This window comes from Acipenser ruthenus, chromosome 1 (genome assembly GCF_902713425.1).
Source record: "Acipenser ruthenus chromosome 1, fAciRut3.2 maternal haplotype, whole genome shotgun sequence".
NCBI lineage: Eukaryota > Metazoa > Chordata > Actinopteri > Acipenseriformes > Acipenseridae > Acipenser > Acipenser ruthenus.
In genome coordinates this window covers 22,396,449-22,416,752 of record NC_081189.1, presented here as the reverse complement: position 1 = coordinate 22,416,752, position 20,304 = coordinate 22,396,449, and the positions used below count along the sequence as shown (strand labels likewise).

The following is a 20,304-nucleotide window of genomic DNA, read 5'->3' as shown; positions in this document are numbered from 1 at the left end:
GGTGTAACCCAAAACAGTAATTTTGAGAGCTGCAATGATTCACCTTTCAGAAAGAGACGTTCTGTGCAGCCATGAGTGATTCAATTCACCTCCCTTCTCCTAGGTGTTTGTACTTCAAGGTATGCAAAGTATGAGTAATGATTAGAAGAATCTGACACCAGAAATAGGAAAGAAAGTTTCAGACATGTTTGCTAAAACATCTAAATTTCCCCTAACGGTTCCCCCTACACAAAGGCCACCTACTACAACAGGGAAACTCATTCTGCATGCATCTCATCAGTTGTGCAAGCTGTTGTGTTAGGCAGCTGGTGCATAAGCGGTGAAAGGTCAAATTAGACTGAAAAGAGTGTGCTCGCCCTCAGTAGAGAAGCTAACTATTGTGTTCAAACCTTTCATTAGCCAAACTGCAGGCAGGATTTCTTTGTGTCTAACTTTCAGCATCAGCTGTTGTTTTTTGCCAGCCTGTGCATTTCATTTTGCAAATACAGTAATTGATGCATTTGCTGAACCAATACCAAGTTTGCAGCTTTGCATTGATTTTACCAAAAGCTGTATATATGCCTGTGTATATAAAGAAGGAATATATCCCTTAACACCATGCTCCGCTTTATTTGTATAATGACAATAGTAAAGTTTTATCATACACAGATTTTTAAAAAAATCTCACAAGACAGGACAAAGATATGGTTCAAATATTTATTGCAAAAAGAATTCAAAACAAAGTTTTGACATGTGATAAAACAGATATTCATCTGTGATTTAATACACAAAATAATGACAGTAACAAGTCTTATTTTTAGTCCTGTAGTTTCCTTTGACTTGCACAGTAGATATATACACAGCACATCAATTCATCCCATTTCTTTTTGTTTCACCAGTTCATTTCAGAGTTCATCAGCTTTGATTGCAAAAAAACTTCCCGTAGTCTTTTCCAAACAGATTCTCTGTATCAGTTCTTTCTTCCTTGTATCCCTCCGACAAGTCTTCACACATACCCCAAACTCAAGATTACTCCTCCACTCTTTTCCATGGTTCACCAGCCCCCACTCCACCTGGAAAGTGGGGGGCACCTTGGTATGAACTGTCCAACTGCAGATCAGTCCCCATACTTTGATTCCTCATCCCCTCAAGGACCTTCAGCATGCCTGCCCAAGCGATTCCTCAATAGGATAATCCACAGATTTCAGGAACATGGTGGCTTCACCCATATATTCCTGGATGATAATGCAACAAAGGTTAAGCATCTCCAACAGGAGTTGACTTGTCCCAGTTCAACGTTCAGGAAGTGCAATAGCAGGGACCCATTCATTGAAGCTGCGGCTTTCTTCACAGAACAGGCTCAACTTTTCCAGAGCAGGGTCTTTCCAGGAATCTTCACTTGGATTCTGTAGTAGAAAAACAAAGACGTGCATTTAGTACTTGTTGCAGAACCAAAGACATAGCACATGCTGCTTAAAGTTATACAGGTTAAAATCTTACAATGTAAAACGACACATACCGTGACAAGAATGCAATGCACATCTTTAGGTTCGCCAGACTCATCAGTTTTGCCCAGAATCTCAGACAGTCGCTGGGTGTCATCCACCCTCACGATGTCGATGCCGTTATCAAAGCAGAACGCCTGGATTAAGGTGAAGTGGATTTGCAGGGCGATGTCGCATTCGTACTCTTCATCAGTTGCCAAAACACAGAAAGCCACGCAGTCTGGATCACTGTATAAAATAAAAACAGGTACAATACATTAGTAAATGTTGCTAATCCAGATGTCGAAATAATGTTTAGTCATCTGTAAAGCAGTGCTGTAAATCAACAAGTACGGTAGTAACAATTCATACTTACACATTCATGACTTTTGCAGACTCGTAGACTCCAACAGTCAGACATTCTTGGCTTTGTGCGGAGACCAGAAGCTCATCCAATGATATTCCAGCACACTGCATCCTGAAAAAAATACAAATATAAACTGGTAAGATTAAAGTGTTCTGAAAATGTTTTACTTGTATTAACTGTCGTTTAAATGAAGCTGAACTGGTTAAATTGTGTTTGCAAAAATCGAATCATATCCTTGTCTGCATAATTTCGCACGCGGAATCACAACTGAATTTATGTTACTGTAATATAGTAAAATATAACACGTATGTTGCTTAACAGTAAAACAAAACAGAGCTATATTTTCAAAATAGGATTTGCATTTACCTGTCAATGATTTCAGTTGTGATTTCTTGTCCCTGTACTTCTTCAAGAGTCATAGTTATGCAAGTTGCCAATTACTTCCAAATTTCAACTATACCTCCGTGCTACTTGTACAGCTGTATGAATTTAGAATCTCCGGTCTGTGAGTTTTTATAGCCTGCAAGCTCTTCTCGGTAATGGGCGGGTGCCGCACGGCTGCGCGTGCTGATTGGCTATCCAGATAAAACATATGCTAATACTTTATAGTAGTTTTGCTTTTCTCGTCAGCATCCCACGTGGGGGCAGAATTACAATGCTTGAAGTATCTTTTGTTTTTTGAGTTACTGGGCAGACTGGAGCCTGCAGATGTAGTCATTGAAACAACAGCAAAAAAAAAATTTAAAAGTTATTTAATCGTTGCAAAAGTAGTTTGTGATCTTCAGAAATTGCATTCAGTTTTGTTTTAAAACACAACATGTCAAATCTGTACAGTTAACATTACGTATAGTTTGCACAAAGTTGCATGGTAATTAACGGTAATGCAGCAGATTGGGATCGGCACACGCAGCTACTTTGCATTTGTAAAGCAAACACACAATGGCCAGACTTTCGCGTGTGGCATCTTGGGGTTTAAACAATTGATTCCTCTTTCTTCATAGCAGCACAGCTCCACCTGCCACTTGGTCTTTTGTTGAAATTGGGGGAGGGAAACCTTTGTACAGTCATTTGCCATCTCCTGCTTCTAGTCATGTGTTACTTTAGATTAATATCTGCAGTAGCACGAGTCTGCAAATGCAACTGTTGTTTTGCATTTAGATTACTTTGATGTGCTGAATGGTTAAATACTTGGTATTCGCTTCTAGCCTGTCTGAGAGATCTGTCTAAACGTCCTCATTGTTCGCCCATGATGATGCTGCAGACCCTTTGTACTGCAGCACTTCATATACAAATCAAAACGTTTTATTTGAACGCTTCACATTTAAGTGCATTGTTTTTTTTTGTTTTTTTTAAAACTTATATTAAACTAAACACAGAAATATAAAGCAAGCAAACAGAAAATGCCAACAGCCAGATAAAAACTCTGTACAACTTATTTCAACCTGCAGTTAGTCCATGATATGGTCATTTCTATCGAACCAGGCTGCCCATATTCTACTAGAAATCTATTGTTGCCCCTGCCCTGCTATATATTTTGTGCCGTTGTGAATAAGCACTGCACATTACTAAAGAATAGAAATAAATAAAAAAGGCTGTTTGCATGTTTTTATTCCAGTACTGTAAACATTCATAAACCAAGCATGCACATAATTACAAACAAATTAATGAAAAATGTGTAGAACCTTTATAAGGACCTTATTGTTATGTTCAATTTTAGCATGAAAAACAAATATCCCATTCAATCATTTCTTTTAGAGGAGGACTCATTTGTCTGTTTAGGAATATCAAGATATTTTGCAATCAAGCGCTGATGGGGTAGAATGAGGCCATATCCCCTTCCACCTAGTACCATAAACCAGCACAGTTATATATTTTTGGTAGGCTTTAGTATACAAGATGTATATTAAGATATTTATTCTTCTTTGCATATTTTAGTAACCCTGCCGCGGTATTTGTTAAAAGGCAAAATCTTAAACTTCAGTGGTAATATGCTGGTTGTTTGCCATATTTCTTGGGTATAATAAATTAATATATGCCTTAAAACAATTAAGGATGAGGTGATATGCATGCAGTTCAATCATATACACATGCTGTAACTTTTACAAACCAGATTTGTGTTTTGTGTCCTGGTACAGTGGCTACTAGTGTTTCTTTGTTGTTCACGTTTGCCATCTAGTGTCTAGATCTGGTATAAAACAGTTATTTCCCTTTATGCTTGGTAGGGTATAACAGAGATGGAATTTATAAAGTATTTCTGCTGCTCACAAAACAGAGGTATCAAGGTTGAAAGAAGTCTGTCATAAAACCACTGGCCTTGAATGTAAACAGACACCAAGCACTTAAATTTTAGAGTAAAACTTAACATTACTGTGAAGTGCTGCAGATGTGTTTTGTTTTGTTGCCTGCATACAAGAGGAATATTTTGTTTGAATCATAGTGTTGCACATTCAATTAATTTGAATGCAAATTAAATCTATACAACTGATCTAGGGCAGTTGGCATGTATGACACTGAAGTGATGCTATTGTCAGCAAAATTAAAGTAGCCTGGTAAAATTAGTATATAATATCCAAGAAACTCTGCAATTGTTTATTTACCCCAATCATATTTCTAAAGTACACTGCAATACCTTTTTTTTATACAAAGAAACACACTGGCAAAACTCAACACATGACAAATCATATGAAAATATTTATTTGGTTTCTCAGTAATTCAACATATCAAAATCACTCCATTAGTACATTAAACATTTGTTTTATTTTTAGGACAGTATCGTATACAGTAAGGTTACAGCAGTCCATCCGCTTCATAACCACTTTGTAATCTCTTTGATTTCTTAAAACGAAAGCGTAAGTCTTTTCTAACAGATTTTCTGTACGGAAAGGCCTCATGTCTCCCTCTGAAATCTCCACACGGATCCCGAACTCAATAATACTCCACTCTTTTCCATGGTATACCAGCCCCAACTATCTGGAAAGTGGGGGCACCTTAGTATTGTCCATCTGCGTCGCAAGGCTCTTCAGCATGCCTGCTCCAGCGACTTCCCGATTCCTCATCGGATTCCTCAACAGGATAATCAACATGTTTCAGGAATTTGATGGGTCACCCATGTATTCCATGATGATAATTCAATGAAGGTTAAGCATCCCCAACAGGAGTTGACGTGTCTCAGTTCAACGCTCAGGAAGTGTGATAGCAGGGACCCATTCATTGAAGCTGCGACACTCCTCACAGAACAAGCTCAGCTTTTCCAGAGCAGGGTCGTCCAGCGAATCTTCACTTGGATTCTGATGAAATAAAAAAAAAAGAATATAATTAATACATGTAGCAGAAACAAAATAAAACTATCCTTATACTGATAATAACATCGGGTATTCGGTAACAAAATGTAGAATTGTTCATTTTAGTGCATGTCACAAAAAGAACAAAAATCATATGAAGATGGAGTTAGACAGCAAATAAAATCAGATTTGAAATTAAACATACCGTGATAAGAATGCAATGCACATCTTTAGGTTCGCCAGACTCATCAGTGTTGCCCAGAATCTCAGCCAGTCGCTGGGTGTCATTCACTCTCACGATGTCGATGCCGTTATCAAAGCAGAACGCCTGGATTAAGGTGAAGTGGATCTGCAGGGCAATGTCGCCTTCATACTCCTCATCAGTTGCCAGAACACAGAAAGCCACGCAGTCTGGATCACTGGAAAAGAAAAATAATAGCAAGACGTTAGGATCGTATATTTGAGATATAGCGATCTATAGTCGAGTGTCGTAGTGGTTGTGCAACAACAGTAATAATACTAGTCTACAGTACTTACACATTCATGACTTTTGCAGACTCGTAGACTCCAACCGTCAGACATTCTTGACTTTGTGCAGAGACCAGAAGCTCCTCCAATGTTTTGCCAGCAAGCTGCATTGTGTATTCCTGTCCGCGAACTCCTTCAAGAGTCATATAGCTATACCAAGTTCTGGTTTAACAAGTGAATTGTTTCTCAACACAACAACAAACAAGTTCTCAAGTTGTATGTTGGGAGTAGCGCTGGTCTGCGTTTTTATAGCGTACGGTTTCCTTGTGGGCGGGCGGACTACGTCTGCCGCTGCTGATTGGGTACGCTGAGGCTTCTACAGGGGGCGGGATAACAATGCCTGAAGTGTGCTTCTTTTGTTTTGTTATGGTAGTGTGTGTGTGTTGGACGGACTTGAGGATAGAGAACAGATGTATGGTGTAAAAAACCTTATCTTGTAAGATACTTAATCTTTGCAACGCAACCTGAAAATATTGCTTTCATTGCATGTACTCCAATACACGACGCAATGAAATGCTGTTTGTTTTTAAGGTCAGCGACAACAAAAACAAGTTTTATTATATAAACACTATTTACCTTTATCTGTGCTATATCAGATATTTAGAGAAATTATGGAGTTATTACAAATTCCACAGCATTATTTTTTTAATCTCATCATTTGTACTCCCTGACCTTGGCATCTCTTATATGTTGTTATTTTTATTATTTTTTATTTAAATCACCTAGATTGTGTAGGGCACGCGCTGCTGGTTTGCATTTACCAAGAGAGTAGAGAATGGCTAAGCTTTGGCGTGTGGCGTCTTGGACAATAGATTGGTTTTCCTTCATAGCAACACAGCTGCACCTGCCACTTGCAATCGGGGAGTTCTTCAAGTTGGGGGAGGGTGGTGTTTGCACTGGCTATTGCTATCTCTCCCATCAAGCAATCTGTTACTGCAAATTAATCCCTTTAGAAGCACGGATCTTGCAAATGCAGTTTTGAAGTTTTGCATTTAGATTACTTTGAGAGGCTGATCCAGTATGTTTTTTTAAAAAGTGAACCTTTAATTACTTCGAAGTTCAACGTGCATCCAAAGCGCCCCCTGGTGATTTCATTGTCTCGTCAACAACGTTAACATAGGGGTATATCCCCTGTAATCTTGCAGCTATACATGCTTTCCTCATGCTGATATTGCGTATTTCGCATTTGATTATCCCCGTTTATCATTTTGTACCATGTTCTTTATGGGTTTGCTTGTGGTTTCCCACACTTTGGTTTTACCAAGGTATTTAAACGAACTTGTCCAATCACCTTTTTTCATGTTTATATGATCTTGCTCATTGGGGCTACATGTTCATATATATGCTCAGTAAGTGGGCACCCTGTCCCTGATCCTGACTGCTTAGCACACCGATGCTATAAAACCAGTAGCAGTACTTCTAAACTCAGCCTTGTTATTTGTTTGCAAAACGCATTTATTTCAATTATGAACAAACCTCTGGTAAATTAATGCATTTTGCTTATTATGCCACTGACAGTTAACGCACAAAGCCTGCCATTTTTGCACTAGTACTATTTCAACTAATTTATTGTTGTAGACTGTTATAAAGTTAACGTTAGAAGTGTGCAGAAAGTCGGGTCGGGGGGTGGGGTCATGCACTGAGCTCGGCACGCGCATCTAGTTTGCATTTCTACACAGTGTCTGAACAATGACCCAACTTCGGCGTGTGGCATCTGGTTTTTTTTTTTTTTTTTTCACTCAGCAACACTGCTCCAGCTGTCACTTGGGTTTCTTTTTTGAAGTTGGGGGAGGGTGGCTTTTGTATGTTAAAAAGTTAATTTAGATGTATAGCCCTGCATGAAAAATAATTACTATGGTATTACCATAATATATGCAGGTAGCCTACCATTCCTGGATACCCCATGGGTTACCATACATCTCTGTTACTTCACATTCTACCAATGACTTACTGTTTTAATACACGAAAATAAAATGAAGATGCACTTATTAAAAAAAACAAAAAAACAAAAACCTCAACTCCAGGTTTATTACATCCTTTACTGTTTGTATAGCCTAACCACATATTCTTACCCAGCATCTGCAGTGACTATTAATCTTTCATGATTGGGTCTACAGGTCATGCTCCAATCTAATCTACCCAGTAACCAAAATATCGTCATCAAATTTTGCAACTTTGGCACAAGCCACAACAATTAAATACAGTAAATATAGGAGACTGTGTGGTCCAGTGGTTAAAGAAAACGGATTGTAACCAGGAGGTCCCCGGTTCAAATCCCACCTCAGCCACTGACTCATTGTGTGACCCTGAGCAAGTCACTTAACCTCCTTGTGCTCCGTCTTTCGGGTGAGATGTAGTTGTAAGTCACTCTGCAGCTGATGCATAGTTCACACACCCTTGTCTCTGTAAGTCGCCTTGGATAAAAGGCGTCTGCTAAATAAACTAATAATAATTACATTTTATAGCCATTTTGTAGAACAGTCACAACAAAAAAGAACATCTGTCTGATAAACACGTTCAATTTTAGAAAATCTAGGTATGAACGTATGTACTGTATATGGTTATATGAGTGTGTGAGTTGGCTTTCAGGATATAGGTGAATCTGTGCTTCCTTTTGTAATTATGCCTGCTTTCCTCATGCTTGTGCTGTGTATGACTATTTATTTATCACTGTGATGATCTTTACCTGTAGTTTACTACACAATCACATGCTTTTACCATGGAATACTGTGGACTTTGCAAGGCATTGCCTTGTAATAATTTAAATGCAGTCCTTCTAAATGCTGCTTTGTTACTTTTTCAAAGCATGTTTATTAAAAACAAACAGTATTCCAGAATGCAATGCCTCTGGGAAAGACCTGGAGAAGCTTATGGTCTCTGTAAATAGTGTAGAACAGCGGTGGCAAGCTGAATGTCTCAGCTCTCATGGTTGTGATGTTTAAATATTGCACAAGTTCGCCATCTAATGGGTAAAGTCAGCATTACCACAAATATATTTTAGAGTAAACTATTATTGTTATGAGCAGAAAGTACAGTGTTTATTGGGAAATAAACATATCAGTTATAATACCTTTTTATTTAATGCATCTCTGGTACAGTAACATGAACTTCTCAAGGGGTTGCCTGTGTTTCTGACCCCATGTTGCTGTAAATATGTTATCTTGTCTAATTATTATTTAGGAGGGTAAAAGTATGCACTCTTTTTAGGTGTATTATCTTTGGAATAACTGATCAATTTATACAATTCATTTTAACATGTTTTGTGGAATCATCCCATGGTAAATTTTCATGGCAATTTTGCAGTTTTCTCATGGTACTATGTGCATATACTTAGCCTTTTTTTTAATATGCTTTCAGTATGTCTTATTACACTGTGTTATGCCTTTATAATATGGAAGTATTTTGCTTTTGGCCTACGAATATATTGTACTTTTTTTTAAGTGTTATCATCAATATGCCAATTACTGTTTCCCTTCCCTCATGTTTCATTCCACTTTTTGTAAGCTGATGCTAAACAGAAATGTCAATACCCCATTAGTTCCTTTAGATAAATTAGACTGATTTGGGGGAACAAACACCCTAATAAATATTAGGCTACATCATTGATTCTTCAAGAAAAATTGTGTTGCCGCTGATTTCTGTTAAATTCAACATTTTATTGTAAATGTATAAACCTCAGAAACTCTCAACACAGGATACAAGTATGTTTTTATTTTTATTTCAAAGCATTCAAAACATTTCTCAAAATAACTGCAACCTTTTGCAGTTTAGTAAAATGCATTTAGTTTCTCATAGTTTAACAACAGATGTGAGAGAATATCAAGAACATTTAAAGTTATAAAGCTGCCTGTTCATAATCATCTTACTTCAAAACATTTCACACCAGAATTGTTTTTCTTTCACAGCTGCTGAGGTATGTTACAAAACTCCCCATCTTAATAGCAGTTTTTATTTGCAAACTTTTCACCAGTTCATTTCAGCTAAAGAGTTTCCATTATGCTCTTTATCTTTTCTTTTTCCTCTCTTAAAGCCTACACACAGACCCCCAAACTCAAGAGTAGTGCCTCCACATGATATACCAGCCCCCGCTCCGTCTGGAAAGTGGGGGCACCTCGGTATGAACCGTCCATCTGCATCGCAAGGCCCTTCAGCACGCCTGTTCCTGCGACTTTCTGTTTCCTCATTGGATTATTCAATAGGATAATCCACAGATTTCAGGAATTTGATGGGTCACCCATGTATTCCATGATGATGATTCAATGAAGGTTAAGCATCCCCAACAGGAGTTGACGTGTCTCAGTTCAACGCTCAGGAAGTGTGATAGCAGGGACCCATTCATTGAAGCTGCGACACTCCTCACAGAACAAGCTCAGCTTTTCCAGAGCAGGGTCGTCCAGCGTATCTTCACTTGGATTCTGTAACAAAAGGAGGACAGCATTAAGTGTTTGTTACATAAAAATACACACACACACACACACGTTACACATTATAATTATATAGCAACATTTAAAAAGTTGAAAAAAGATTCATACCGTGATAAGAATGCAATGCACATCTTTAGGTTCGTCAGACTCATCAGTATTGCCCAGAATCTCAGCCAGTCGCTGGGTGTCATTCACTCTCACGATGTCGATGTCGTTATCAAAGCAGAACGCCTGGATTAAGGTAAAGTGGATCTGCAGGGCGATATCACCTTCATACTCCTCATCAGTTGCCAGAACACAGAAAGCCACGCAGTCTGGATCACTGGAAAATAAAAATAACAGCAAGACGTTATGATTGTAAACTAATCGAGTTATAGCAAAATAAAGTTTCGACATCGAAATAAAAATGTAGACCAAACGGACAAGTGAATACTTACACATTCATGAGTTTTGCAGACTCGTAGACTCCAACTGTCAGACATTCCTGACTTTCAGCGGAAACCAGAAGCTCCTCCAATGCTTTACCAGCACACTGCATTATGAGATGATTAGCTAGTTTAATATACCCACAAATACTCGAGGCAAGCAAGTGCGGCTAGTTGTATGGGTTTAGATAGCTTGGTGTTTGACTTTTATAGCCTGCAAACTACTCTCCTCAGCTGTGGGCGGGATGTTAGCCCCTTCTGTAATAGGCTAGTAGAACAATCGTCTGGAACTTTTTTTGTGTGTGTGTGGCTCGTGCCTGTGCGTTCCACTGTGCAAGTTAACAAATGACACAACCGCGAAATATGTTTATTTTGTTAACAGTTGCTGGGCAGACTATTAAACATTAAAATACTTCATATTACATTTCTATTGTAACATATTTAATGTCAACTATTTTAAAAGCAGCACTGTTATAGATGTATTTATTTAAATTGCATTAATATCGTAATGTCATTGTTGCAGTTTTTTTCAACACTTTTATTAAAAACACTAAACTCTTGCAAAAAACGCATTTTACATATTATTTCAGTCAAGGAATTAATTTACACAATAGAAATATATAAATATAAACAGATCTTATAATTTAGTATGAAGATAGTTATGTGCATGCACTGTGCTCGACACACGCCTCTAGTTTGCATTTCTAAAGAGTGCCCGAACAATGACCCAACTTCGGCGTGTGGCATCTGTGGGTTTTTTTCGGGGGGGGAAGCACCCGTGCTGCAGCTGTCATCACTTGGATTTCTTTTTAAAATTTGGGGAGGAAGACTTTTGTACCGTAAAATGTTACTGTGCAGCCTACATGCAAATGTTCACTCTTTGTGTTGTTCCTGCGATTCTTCTGATTCACAAATAACTAACCGCCTAAATTGTGAGCATTGCCAAAGAAACCACGTAATCATATGTGAACCACAGGCGTTAAATTGTAATTTACAGAGCTTTCTTTACAAACATTAAATTGCTTATCCAATGTATCAAAAAGGTAAAGCTATATTCATGTTCTAACGCGGCTGTTATAGAATTTGTTAGATATGATGCAGTGAATTGTAGGTCCTATTCTTAATTCGCTTTGTAAAGTTCCATGATTACATCAGCCTTCGAATTAGAATAATTCTAATATTTTTTTAGATGACCTGAGCCTTCATCTAAAAGTAGAGCATGCATTTAGGCATTGGTCTCACAGAATAATTACTGTAAAATGCATTAGCATATGCTTAACTTGTGTAGCCAATAAGCAAAGCAACCATCAGACAAAGTGTATGCCAGGCACATTTATGGTTAAGATTATGTTTAATGGGTACTGCAATACAATTCTAGACACTTTATTTTTTAGACCAGTGACAACAAAAAATACTAATCTGAAAAAAAAAAATATAAAGACGTTTCATATTAGAAAATCGTATGTATGCTGCCTATATATAGGTCTATTTATCCATGCATGTGTGTATGTATGTATTATGTATGTGCTGGATTTCTGAGCAGTGAAGTGCACACATGCAGCTAGTCCTTCTCTTTAAAACTGCTCCCACTCCACTTGGGACAGAGGGTGGGGTTTAATTATAGGCTGCTGTCCTTTGTAGCTCTGAAACCTAGCAATCTTTTACTGCAGATGAATTGCCTCAGATGAATGGGTCTGCAAATGCATTTTTGGAAAGCACTGGAGAAACTTTAAAGTCAGGACATTCAGGACTTTCTCAGCACATGCTGTTATGTTTAAATGCTGTGCAGTTTCACCACCTAGTGGATAAAATCAGCATTACCAAAATATGTCTTGTTACATGCACACAGTGTACAGTATTTACATGGGAATAAACATGAGAGCTTTATTTGAATGTTTTTTTTTCATTTACTCTCTGGTATATGTTCAGTACACCGAGATCTAATGTGGCATTGTGAAGGAGCTCCCTGTGTTCCTTATCAATTGTTACTGTACAAATTGTATTTTGTCTGTGAAATAAAGAGACATGTTTTATGTACTCAGCTTTATGCATGGACAACTCCAAAACTGAGTTGTGCTTTTAAATATATAACTTTCAATTTAGTACAATAACTTTTTTTTCTAAACTAGAGGTTAATATGTTGCTATAGGCCTATATTGCATTTTTGTTTTGCCTTTTCATTAAATTGATCATACAACTTTTCTTTCCATAATGTTTTTAGTAAGGTGATGCTAAACAGAAATGCTAATATTCCCCATACATTTTTTTTATATTAGACTGATATTGAGGATTGTTGACTAGCACTAAATGGAAGTACAGGTCTTAAATACTCTCGTAAATATTAGGCTAAATCATTGATTCTACAAAATATACTGTCATGTCACTTCTTCCTGTTAAATTAAACCTTTTATCATGAATATAAACCTCTGAAACTCTCAACACATGTATTCAAAACGTTTTACAAAAGCATTGTCATATTTTGTATTTTTGTAAAATATGCTTTGTTTCTCAGTAATACAGGCTTACAACAAAACATGATCACTACATGAATACAGAAAATAGCAAAACTTGAGTGTTTTATACTAACTATACAGCAAACAACAATAGGTTCAAGATCTAAATGAATGGTCGTAGTCCAAACAAACAGTATAGTTAGGCCTTCACATTCCTGACTGCGGAGGCCAGAAGCTCCTCCATGCTGTTCCATCCCTGTAGTATAGGATGATTAGCTTGTTTAGGGTACTCACAAATATCCACAGCAATCACTCCACTATGGGCAGGGTGTCACTTATATCTTATTCCTAGTTGGTTGCTATAAAATCGTGGCTTGTGTCTGAACATCCCGCTGGTGTGGTGTAACAATATCCAGTCTCTTTGCTTTGTTTACAGTCACTTGGCAGACTATTTAATATTTAACATTGAAATACTTTTTAAAAAAGTGTTTGCAAAACGTGTCTTAAGTTAAACTACTTCTAAACAGAAGACCTTTGTATTCAGTAGAACATGCTATTTTATAGTGTTACAGTTTTCTGATTATGTCCTTTATTAGCAATTCTCAACTCTTGCAAATGAATGCATTATTATGCCACTGGAAGTGAAAAAAGAAGCCTAATACTAGACTAAGTAAGTAATAGGAGTATTTAAGCTCGTTATTCTAGGCTACTATGCATTTCATTTATGATTGTGCAGAAAGTCAGCGAGGTCAATGCATGTGTAAGCTCGGCGCACGCCCCTAGTTTGCATTTCTAAAGAGTGTCTGAACAATGACCCAACATCGGCGTGTGGCATCTGGGAGTTTGGACAATTGCTTCTTTTCCTCAGCAACACTGCTCCAGCTGCCACATGGATTTCTTATCTGAAGTCAGAGGGAGGGGGGGAACTTTTTCAATCTTACAATGTTAATATAGATGTATAGCATATCTGCAAAATGCAGTTTATAATTTCATTGCCATGATACATGCATTTACAGTGTGTTTCCATATTATGTAATATTTTTACCAATGGTTTACAAGACGTTTATTATACTTGATTACAGTTTACAATGCATTGAATGCCTTGCAATCAATTTAAATCTGGCTCCAATCTAATCTGCCGATTAACCAACATATCAAAAAAGTTTTAAACTCTGGCACGACCACAATATTTATGCACATTATTTGCAAAATTAACTCATATGATAGAGTAGAGTGCAAATGTATAAGAACACCCTATTGCTTCTGTTGTTTTGATTTGTTGTGCATATGAAATCAAAGCACTGTAACTGAAAATCTTGGAAAATTGTCAAAAATAGGAAAATTAGTGATTGTCCAATTTAATTGATGACTTTAATAGGCCAGACTTGCAATTAATTTAAAATAGTATATTAGGAATACATAGCCACAAACGGTAAAATGCATGAGCTGTTATAGAAGTTGTTTAAGATGCCTATTTAAAACAGAAAGTGGTCTAACATTTTCAAACATGGGTGCCTATTGTTTCTATATCACTGATTAGTATGTATATAAAGGATATACATGATAAATCTTGAGATGTTCTAATAAAGTTGCGCACTACTGTAGCCAGTTAATTACTTTGGGCTATAGTCACAACAAATATACTATTATGTAAAACATATTTTTTTTAGAAAATCCTCTGCATGTATGTTTGTATATGTGTCTTGGCTTTCAGAATTTGTAGGACACACGCTTTTATGTATTACTGTTTACTGTGATCTTTACCATTCTGTCTGAGGTTTATATATGGTGTTTTTACCATGGAATACAGCACACTTTGCAGGGCATGTTTTGCAACTTCTCAAATCACATTTTATGATGTTTATATTCTACAATAGAATGTGCAACAAAATCAGCTGTCCTATATTTTAACCCAGACCGAACCTGGGACCCTTATCCCACCTGCTTAGTCAGCACAGAGGCTATAAAACCAGTGTCAGTGCTTTGCACAAGCTTTGTTGCTTGTTAATAGTATTTCAGAATGCAGTGTTCTGGGGAAAGCATTGGAAGCTTATGTTTGCTGTAAATAGTCTAGCTGTCCCAACTCATTTTGTGCTGTTTTAATATGCTGTACAGATTTGCCATCTAGTGGGTAAATTCAGCATTAATACAATAATCTTGTAAAGTAAAATGTTGTATTGAACACAGCATTGTATTTATTGGGCAATAAATGTGTTATTTACATTATTTTTCAGTGCCTATCTGTAATGCACACAATCTATATGTCATTTTCAAGGACTTCCCTTTGTTTCTAATAATTATTTTTTTGCTGTAAAGATGTTATAATGTCTGTGAAATAGCTGTTGAATCTGTTGCATAATTGCTTAGGAGGGTAAAAGTTCTAATCCTTTGGTGTAACGTCTGTATTATTTTCAATTTGTTTTAATGTTTTATGCAATCATAATAGTCTATAGTAGTATTGTCCCTGCATATTCAATCCCAGGATCATTTTGTTTGGGATGCCAGAGGATGCGGTGCTAAAGCATTATAGTCTCACTCCACTAGTCATCCTATACCTAATAGCTGAATTGAGGGAGCTAGACATGTGAAAGTGCTGTGTTCTCTGCGCTACTTAGCCTCTGGCTCCTTTCAGACTACAGTTGGAATGTCTGGAGGGATAGCCCAGTCCACCTTTTCCAGAGTGCTAGGCACATTTCTGGATGTCATGCTAAAAAGGGCAGCCCAATACATATCATTTCCTAAGGATACTAGCATAACTGATGTTGGCTGGGGCTTTTGCAAACAACTCAGTTTCATGCTGTGACCTCATCAAACTTTTCTTTTCTTTTCCGTGCACCAAGAGGACTTTGCTGCCCTTCTGACTTTTTTTTTTGGTTTATATTTTCGTACAACTGTTCTCTAACTGTGCAAGTGCGTCTGCTAAATAGACTGATGCGCTCATTGTTTGTGTGTGTTGAGTAATTCGCACTGCTCTTAAGCTTACGGAGGGCGCAGTGCAAAATAATTGCCTGGCTGCAATGCAATTTTAATTTTGCATCCACAATTATTTACGCTGTGCCTATATTTACATCACATACATGTCAATAAATCTATGAAAACACCATCATAACAACGACGGTAAATCATTGATTGTTCAAGAACAAAATGTGATGTCACTGATTCCTGTGTAATTCAATATTTGTAAACCTCTAAAATTCTTAACACATGACAAAAAGATTTAAATATTTGTATTTAATAAAGAATTTCAACATTTTTCATATTCTTGAAATATGCTTTGTTTCTCATTCATTTGATAGTCTTACAAGAGAAAATGACAGTGTATCAAAAGCTTGGTATACATCTTCATGTTCACTACTGTCTCACTTCAAAACTTTTCACAACAGATGTTCATTTCATCACAATAAATTCATTTAGAATTTCCCATACTCATATGTGCTCTTTATCAGTCCGCTTTTCCTCCCTTACAAGTCTCCACACAGACCCCACACAAGAGTACTTCTCCACTCTTTTCCATGGTATACCAGCCCCCACTCCATCTGGAAAGTGAGGGCACCTTGGTATGAACTGTCCATCTGCATCGCAAGGCTCTTCAGCACGCCTGTTCCAGCGACTTCCCGATTCCTCATCTGATTCCTCAACAAGATAATTCAGACTTCAGGAATTTGATATGTCACCCATGTATTCCATGACGATAATTCAACGAAGGTTAAGCATCCCCAGCAGAAGTTGACGTGTCTCAGTTCAACGCTCAGGAAGTGTGATAGCAGGGACCCATTTATTGAAGCTGCGACACTCCTCACAGAACAAGCTCAGCTTTTCCAGAGCAGGGTCTTCAAACGTATCTTCACTTGGATTCTGTAACAAAAGGAGGACAGCATTAAGTGTTTGTTACATTACAAAAACATACAACGTTACACATTATAATCCAATAACAAAATTAAAAAGGTTTCAAAAATATTATATATAGTATCTTCACTTGGACATTTAATACCTGTAGCAGAAACAACATAAAACATAAAGTAAACTATCGTTACACTGACAATAAGCTCGAGTTTTAACAGATACATACCGTGACAAGAATGCAATGCACATCTTCAGACTCATCAGTGTCGCCCAGAATCTCAGCCAGTCGCTGGGTGTCATTCACCCTCACGATGTCGATGCCGTTATCAAAGCAGAACGCCTGGATTAAGGTGAAGTGGATCTGCAGGGCGATATCACCTTCATACGCCTCATCAGTTGCCAGAACACAAAAAGCCACGCAGTCTGGATCACTGGAAAAGAAAAATAACAGCAAGACATTAGCATTTTATACTTCTCGAGTACTAGCAATATCATGCTTTAACATCTAAACGAATAGATGTAGTCAAAACAAACAATACTTACACATTCATGACTTTTGCAGACTCGTAGACTCCAACAGTCAGACATTCCTGACTTTTTGCGAAGACCAGAAGCTCCTCCAGTGCTTTACCAGCGAACTGCATTATGATTATGAGATGATTAGCCCGTTCAGAATACTCACAGACATGTGCAGTAAGCAAGCAGTTATGTAGCTTTAGAAGTGTTGGGGTTCTGAGCTTTATAGCCTGGATGCATGCGCTGCTAAACTGTGGGCGGGGTGTTCCTTAGCCCCCTTGTCGAATTGGCTACTTTTGTGGCTCGTGTCAGTGGACGCCGCTGGTGAAGGATAACAATACAATACCCGAAATCTGCTCCTTTGTTTACAGTTACTAGGCAGACTTGAGCCTTCCTATTTAATCCTCAGCATTACAATACTTCAAATAAAAGTTTGATTGATACATTTCAATATAAATAATTTTAAAACAGATATATTACAATTGTATTAAGTTTACCAATTTCAAAAGTGTATTTCTTTATTTATTTTGATAGGATGACATTGCTTTTTTAAAATGCTTTTTCTTGTATTAAATCCAACTCTTGCAAATGAATCTTATGCATGTTATACCACTGCAAATCAAACAATTCATTTTCAAAACTATATAGGAGGCTGTGTGGTCCAGTGGTTAAAGAAACAGGCTTATAACGAGGAAATCCCCGGTTCAAATTCCATCTCGGCCACTGCCTCATTGTGTGACCTTGAGCAAGTCACTTAACCTCCTTGTGCTCCGTCTTTCGGGTGAGACGTAATTGTAAGTGACTCTGCAGCTGATGCATAGTTCACGCACCCTAGCCTCTGTAAGTCGCCTTGGATAAAGGCGTCTGCTAAATAAACAAATAATAATAGAGAGCTATTTGAAGTAATTTATCACAGAGTTCGAAAGTCGGTAAGGTCGGAGGATGTGCATGCACCACGCTCGGCACACACCTCTAGTTTGCTTTTTTAAAGATTTGTGTGAACAATGACCCAACTTCGGCGTGTGGCATCTGGAGTCTGTACACTTTTTAAATATGTTTTTCCCTTAAAGTCAGCACTGCTCCAGATTCATTACTTGACATTGGGAGGGTGACGCTTAATTAGAATTTGGCGGTCTATGAAGGTGCATACTCATCTGTCTAGATGTCGAACATATCAATAATTTAAAGTGGATATAGGTATGGTGATCTACCGTTTTCAAGTTACCGATAGATATAGCGGGGTCCAGTCACTGTTTTGTTTTACCTCTTGTATATATTCCTTGCTTGATCCTTTTATTCAAACTACACTGTTTTGGCACCATGACGCCATCTCTAATAATTAAAATAACCATGAAATTAATTAGCAGACCCTTAATTTGTGTAGCTAATAAACAAAGGCAGCGAGCATCAGAGAAAACCAGCATGCCAGACAAATTCAGGCCAATATGTATCAATTATGTTTAATGGGTCTTGTAATTCACACATTGTTTGAAGTATTGTTGCACTTAAAAAAAAAAAAAAAGTTATATCCCTAGCAATCTGCAAAAGTATTTCGAGTTTAAGGTCCAAAGTAAACCAACCACAAAGTAAATCGTTACTTGCCTGTATTTATATCTTGCTAAAGTAAAACAGTGTTATAATAAATTGCTATTTGCTCCTCTGAATTACAGTGAAATATGATTTTTATATGTCAAACATAGCTTTGTTTAAATAAATAAATAAAAAGTAATCAAAACCAGGGCATCCTTCATTAACTGTCAAACATATTAGCGTGCTGTTTTTATATTATGCGGTCTTGCCATCTAGTGGAAAAAGTCAGTATAACAATTATATTATTTGAGGTATTGACTGCTTAAATCCAATTCCCCCAATAAATGTTAAGAAAGCGGTAATATAAAGTGTTATTAAATTACTTCAGAAACACACCCAGAAAGTTCATATATATATATATATATATATATATATATATATATATATATATATATATATATATATATATATATATATATATATATTTTAATGAAAGTTGCAGGAGTAACAGGGCGAGATTGGTTAGTTTCTATACAGCTTTGCTTAAGGATGTCTGTCTGAATCACTTTTTCCTTACAAGTTTTTTTTTTTTTAATTTGTAATTGCTTATCCATTTCATCCTATGCCATATACTGAAAAATATTAACTATGTTTAATTAATAAACATTTTTATTAACACTGGATGGAAGTTACCGCAAACATCCTTAAATATCTAAAGTAGAAAGATGTACTGAACATAGTATATTATTAATGAAGTATTTTGGTACATTTCTTCAAACTATAAAGTAATCTACTGTTGAATTTTTCCTATGGAGTTCAAATAGGCTACTGCGTGTATGCTTTCCGTGACTTTTTGTACTGAAAACACTGAATAGTAAACATCTTAAAACACCCTCAGAAATAAATGGCTGGTTTCTTGTTAAAATCAAACTATCGTGTAGATCAACATATGACACGAAAATAGGTTTCATTTTTATTTCACAGTATTCAACAGTTTTTACACAAGCATAACCGTGTGTAGCTTTATTACTTAACAGGTATATAAAATAATAATAAAAAAAACATGACAATTTATTGATGTGTATAAATATATTTTTTCGAGGACAATTTCCTAATAGGTTGAAAAATATGTTTTCTTTCTCAAACAATAGAGATTCTGTATTGCTTAACGTTTTGCAGTTGTTTTACTTTTAGACTTGTTGCTGCATCTGCATCTTCACAGCATGTTTTTGTTTTCAGTCAGCTCCAAGCAAAACTGGTGAGTTTGATGCTTTAGTTTACATCAATTTACAAAAGGCTTTTTTGTGCCGTTTCTTCCTCTGACAAATCTCCTCAGGAGTACTCGCCCTCTCCTCTTCACTATGGTATACCAGCCCTCGTTGCATCTTGCAAGTGAACCGTCCATCTGCATTCATGATTTTTGCAGACTAGTAGACTCCAACTGTTAGACATTCCTGATTTTGCGCAGAGACCA

At 36.9% G+C, this 20,304-nt stretch overlaps 3 protein-coding genes across 3 annotated transcripts; all 3 read right to left on the bottom strand.

Annotated features, from left to right (window-relative positions):
- Window positions 1-682: 682 nt before the first annotated feature.
- On the bottom strand, window positions 683-5,872 carry LOC117408484 (uncharacterized). The gene is made up of 7 exons (XM_058998875.1): window positions 5,649-5,872; window positions 5,317-5,530; window positions 5,009-5,117; window positions 2,197-2,269; window positions 1,840-1,941; window positions 1,499-1,712; window positions 683-1,385 (listed from the first exon to the last, which is right to left on the bottom strand). Exons 1-7 carry the CDS (start codon window positions 5,783-5,785, stop codon window positions 1,272-1,274), a joined length of 963 nt encoding a protein of 320 aa, XP_058854858.1. The 5' UTR covers window positions 5,786-5,872; the 3' UTR covers window positions 683-1,271.
- A 3,464-nt stretch (window positions 5,873-9,336) lies between these two features.
- On the bottom strand, window positions 9,337-10,652 carry LOC117971936 (growth arrest and DNA damage-inducible protein GADD45 gamma-like). Its single transcript, XM_034920075.2, has 3 exons — window positions 10,501-10,652; window positions 10,172-10,385; window positions 9,337-10,054 (listed from the first exon to the last, which is right to left on the bottom strand). Exons 1-3 carry the CDS (start codon window positions 10,599-10,601, stop codon window positions 9,941-9,943), a joined length of 429 nt encoding a protein of 142 aa, XP_034775966.2. The 5' UTR covers window positions 10,602-10,652; the 3' UTR covers window positions 9,337-9,940.
- Window positions 10,653-16,157: 5,505 nt separating this feature from the next.
- On the bottom strand, window positions 16,158-17,494 carry LOC117400855 (growth arrest and DNA damage-inducible protein GADD45 gamma-like). Its single transcript, XM_034001189.3, has 3 exons — window positions 17,328-17,494; window positions 17,011-17,215; window positions 16,158-16,796 (listed from the first exon to the last, which is right to left on the bottom strand). The coding sequence occupies exons 1-3, from the start codon at window positions 17,426-17,428 to the stop codon at window positions 16,683-16,685; spliced, it is 420 nt and encodes a 139-aa protein (XP_033857080.3). The 5' UTR covers window positions 17,429-17,494; the 3' UTR covers window positions 16,158-16,682.
- Window positions 17,495-20,304: the final 2,810 nt, after the last annotated feature.

What these genes read in the sequence shown, in the direction of transcription:
- LOC117408484 (XM_058998875.1), bottom strand. Translation starts at nt 5,785, where the DNA reads ATGACTCTTGAAGGAGTTCGCGGACAGGAATACACAATGCAGCTTGCT. An exon ending in TCTGCAAAAGTCATGAATGT is followed by an intron (nt 5,531 to 5,648) that starts GTAAGTACTGTA and finishes TTTCTTTTCCAG; the next exon opens with TGATCCAGACTGCGTGGCTT. An exon ending in ACAACTGAAATCATTGACAG is followed by an intron (nt 1,942 to 2,196) that starts GTAAATGCAAAT and finishes TATTTTTTTCAG; the next exon opens with GATGCAGTGTGCTGGAATAT.
- LOC117971936 (XM_034920075.2), bottom strand. Translation starts at nt 10,601, where the DNA reads ATGCAGTGTGCTGGTAAAGCATTGGAGGAGCTTCTGGTTTCCGCTGAA. An exon ending in TCTGCAAAACTCATGAATGT is followed by an intron (nt 10,386 to 10,500) that starts GTAAGTATTCAC and finishes TTTATTTTCCAG; the next exon opens with TGATCCAGACTGCGTGGCTT. An exon ending in TGCATTGCATTCTTATCACG is followed by an intron (nt 10,055 to 10,171) that starts GTATGAATCTTT and finishes CTTTTGTTACAG; the next exon opens with AATCCAAGTGAAGATACGCT.
- LOC117400855 (XM_034001189.3), bottom strand. Translation starts at nt 17,428, where the DNA reads ATGCAGTTCGCTGGTAAAGCACTGGAGGAGCTTCTGGTCTTCGCAAAA. An exon ending in TCTGCAAAAGTCATGAATGT is followed by an intron (nt 17,216 to 17,327) that starts GTAAGTATTGTT and finishes TTTCTTTTCCAG; the next exon opens with TGATCCAGACTGCGTGGCTT. An exon ending in TGCATTGCATTCTTGTCACG is followed by an intron (nt 16,797 to 17,010) that starts GTATGTATCTGT and finishes CTTTTGTTACAG; the next exon opens with AATCCAAGTGAAGATACGTT.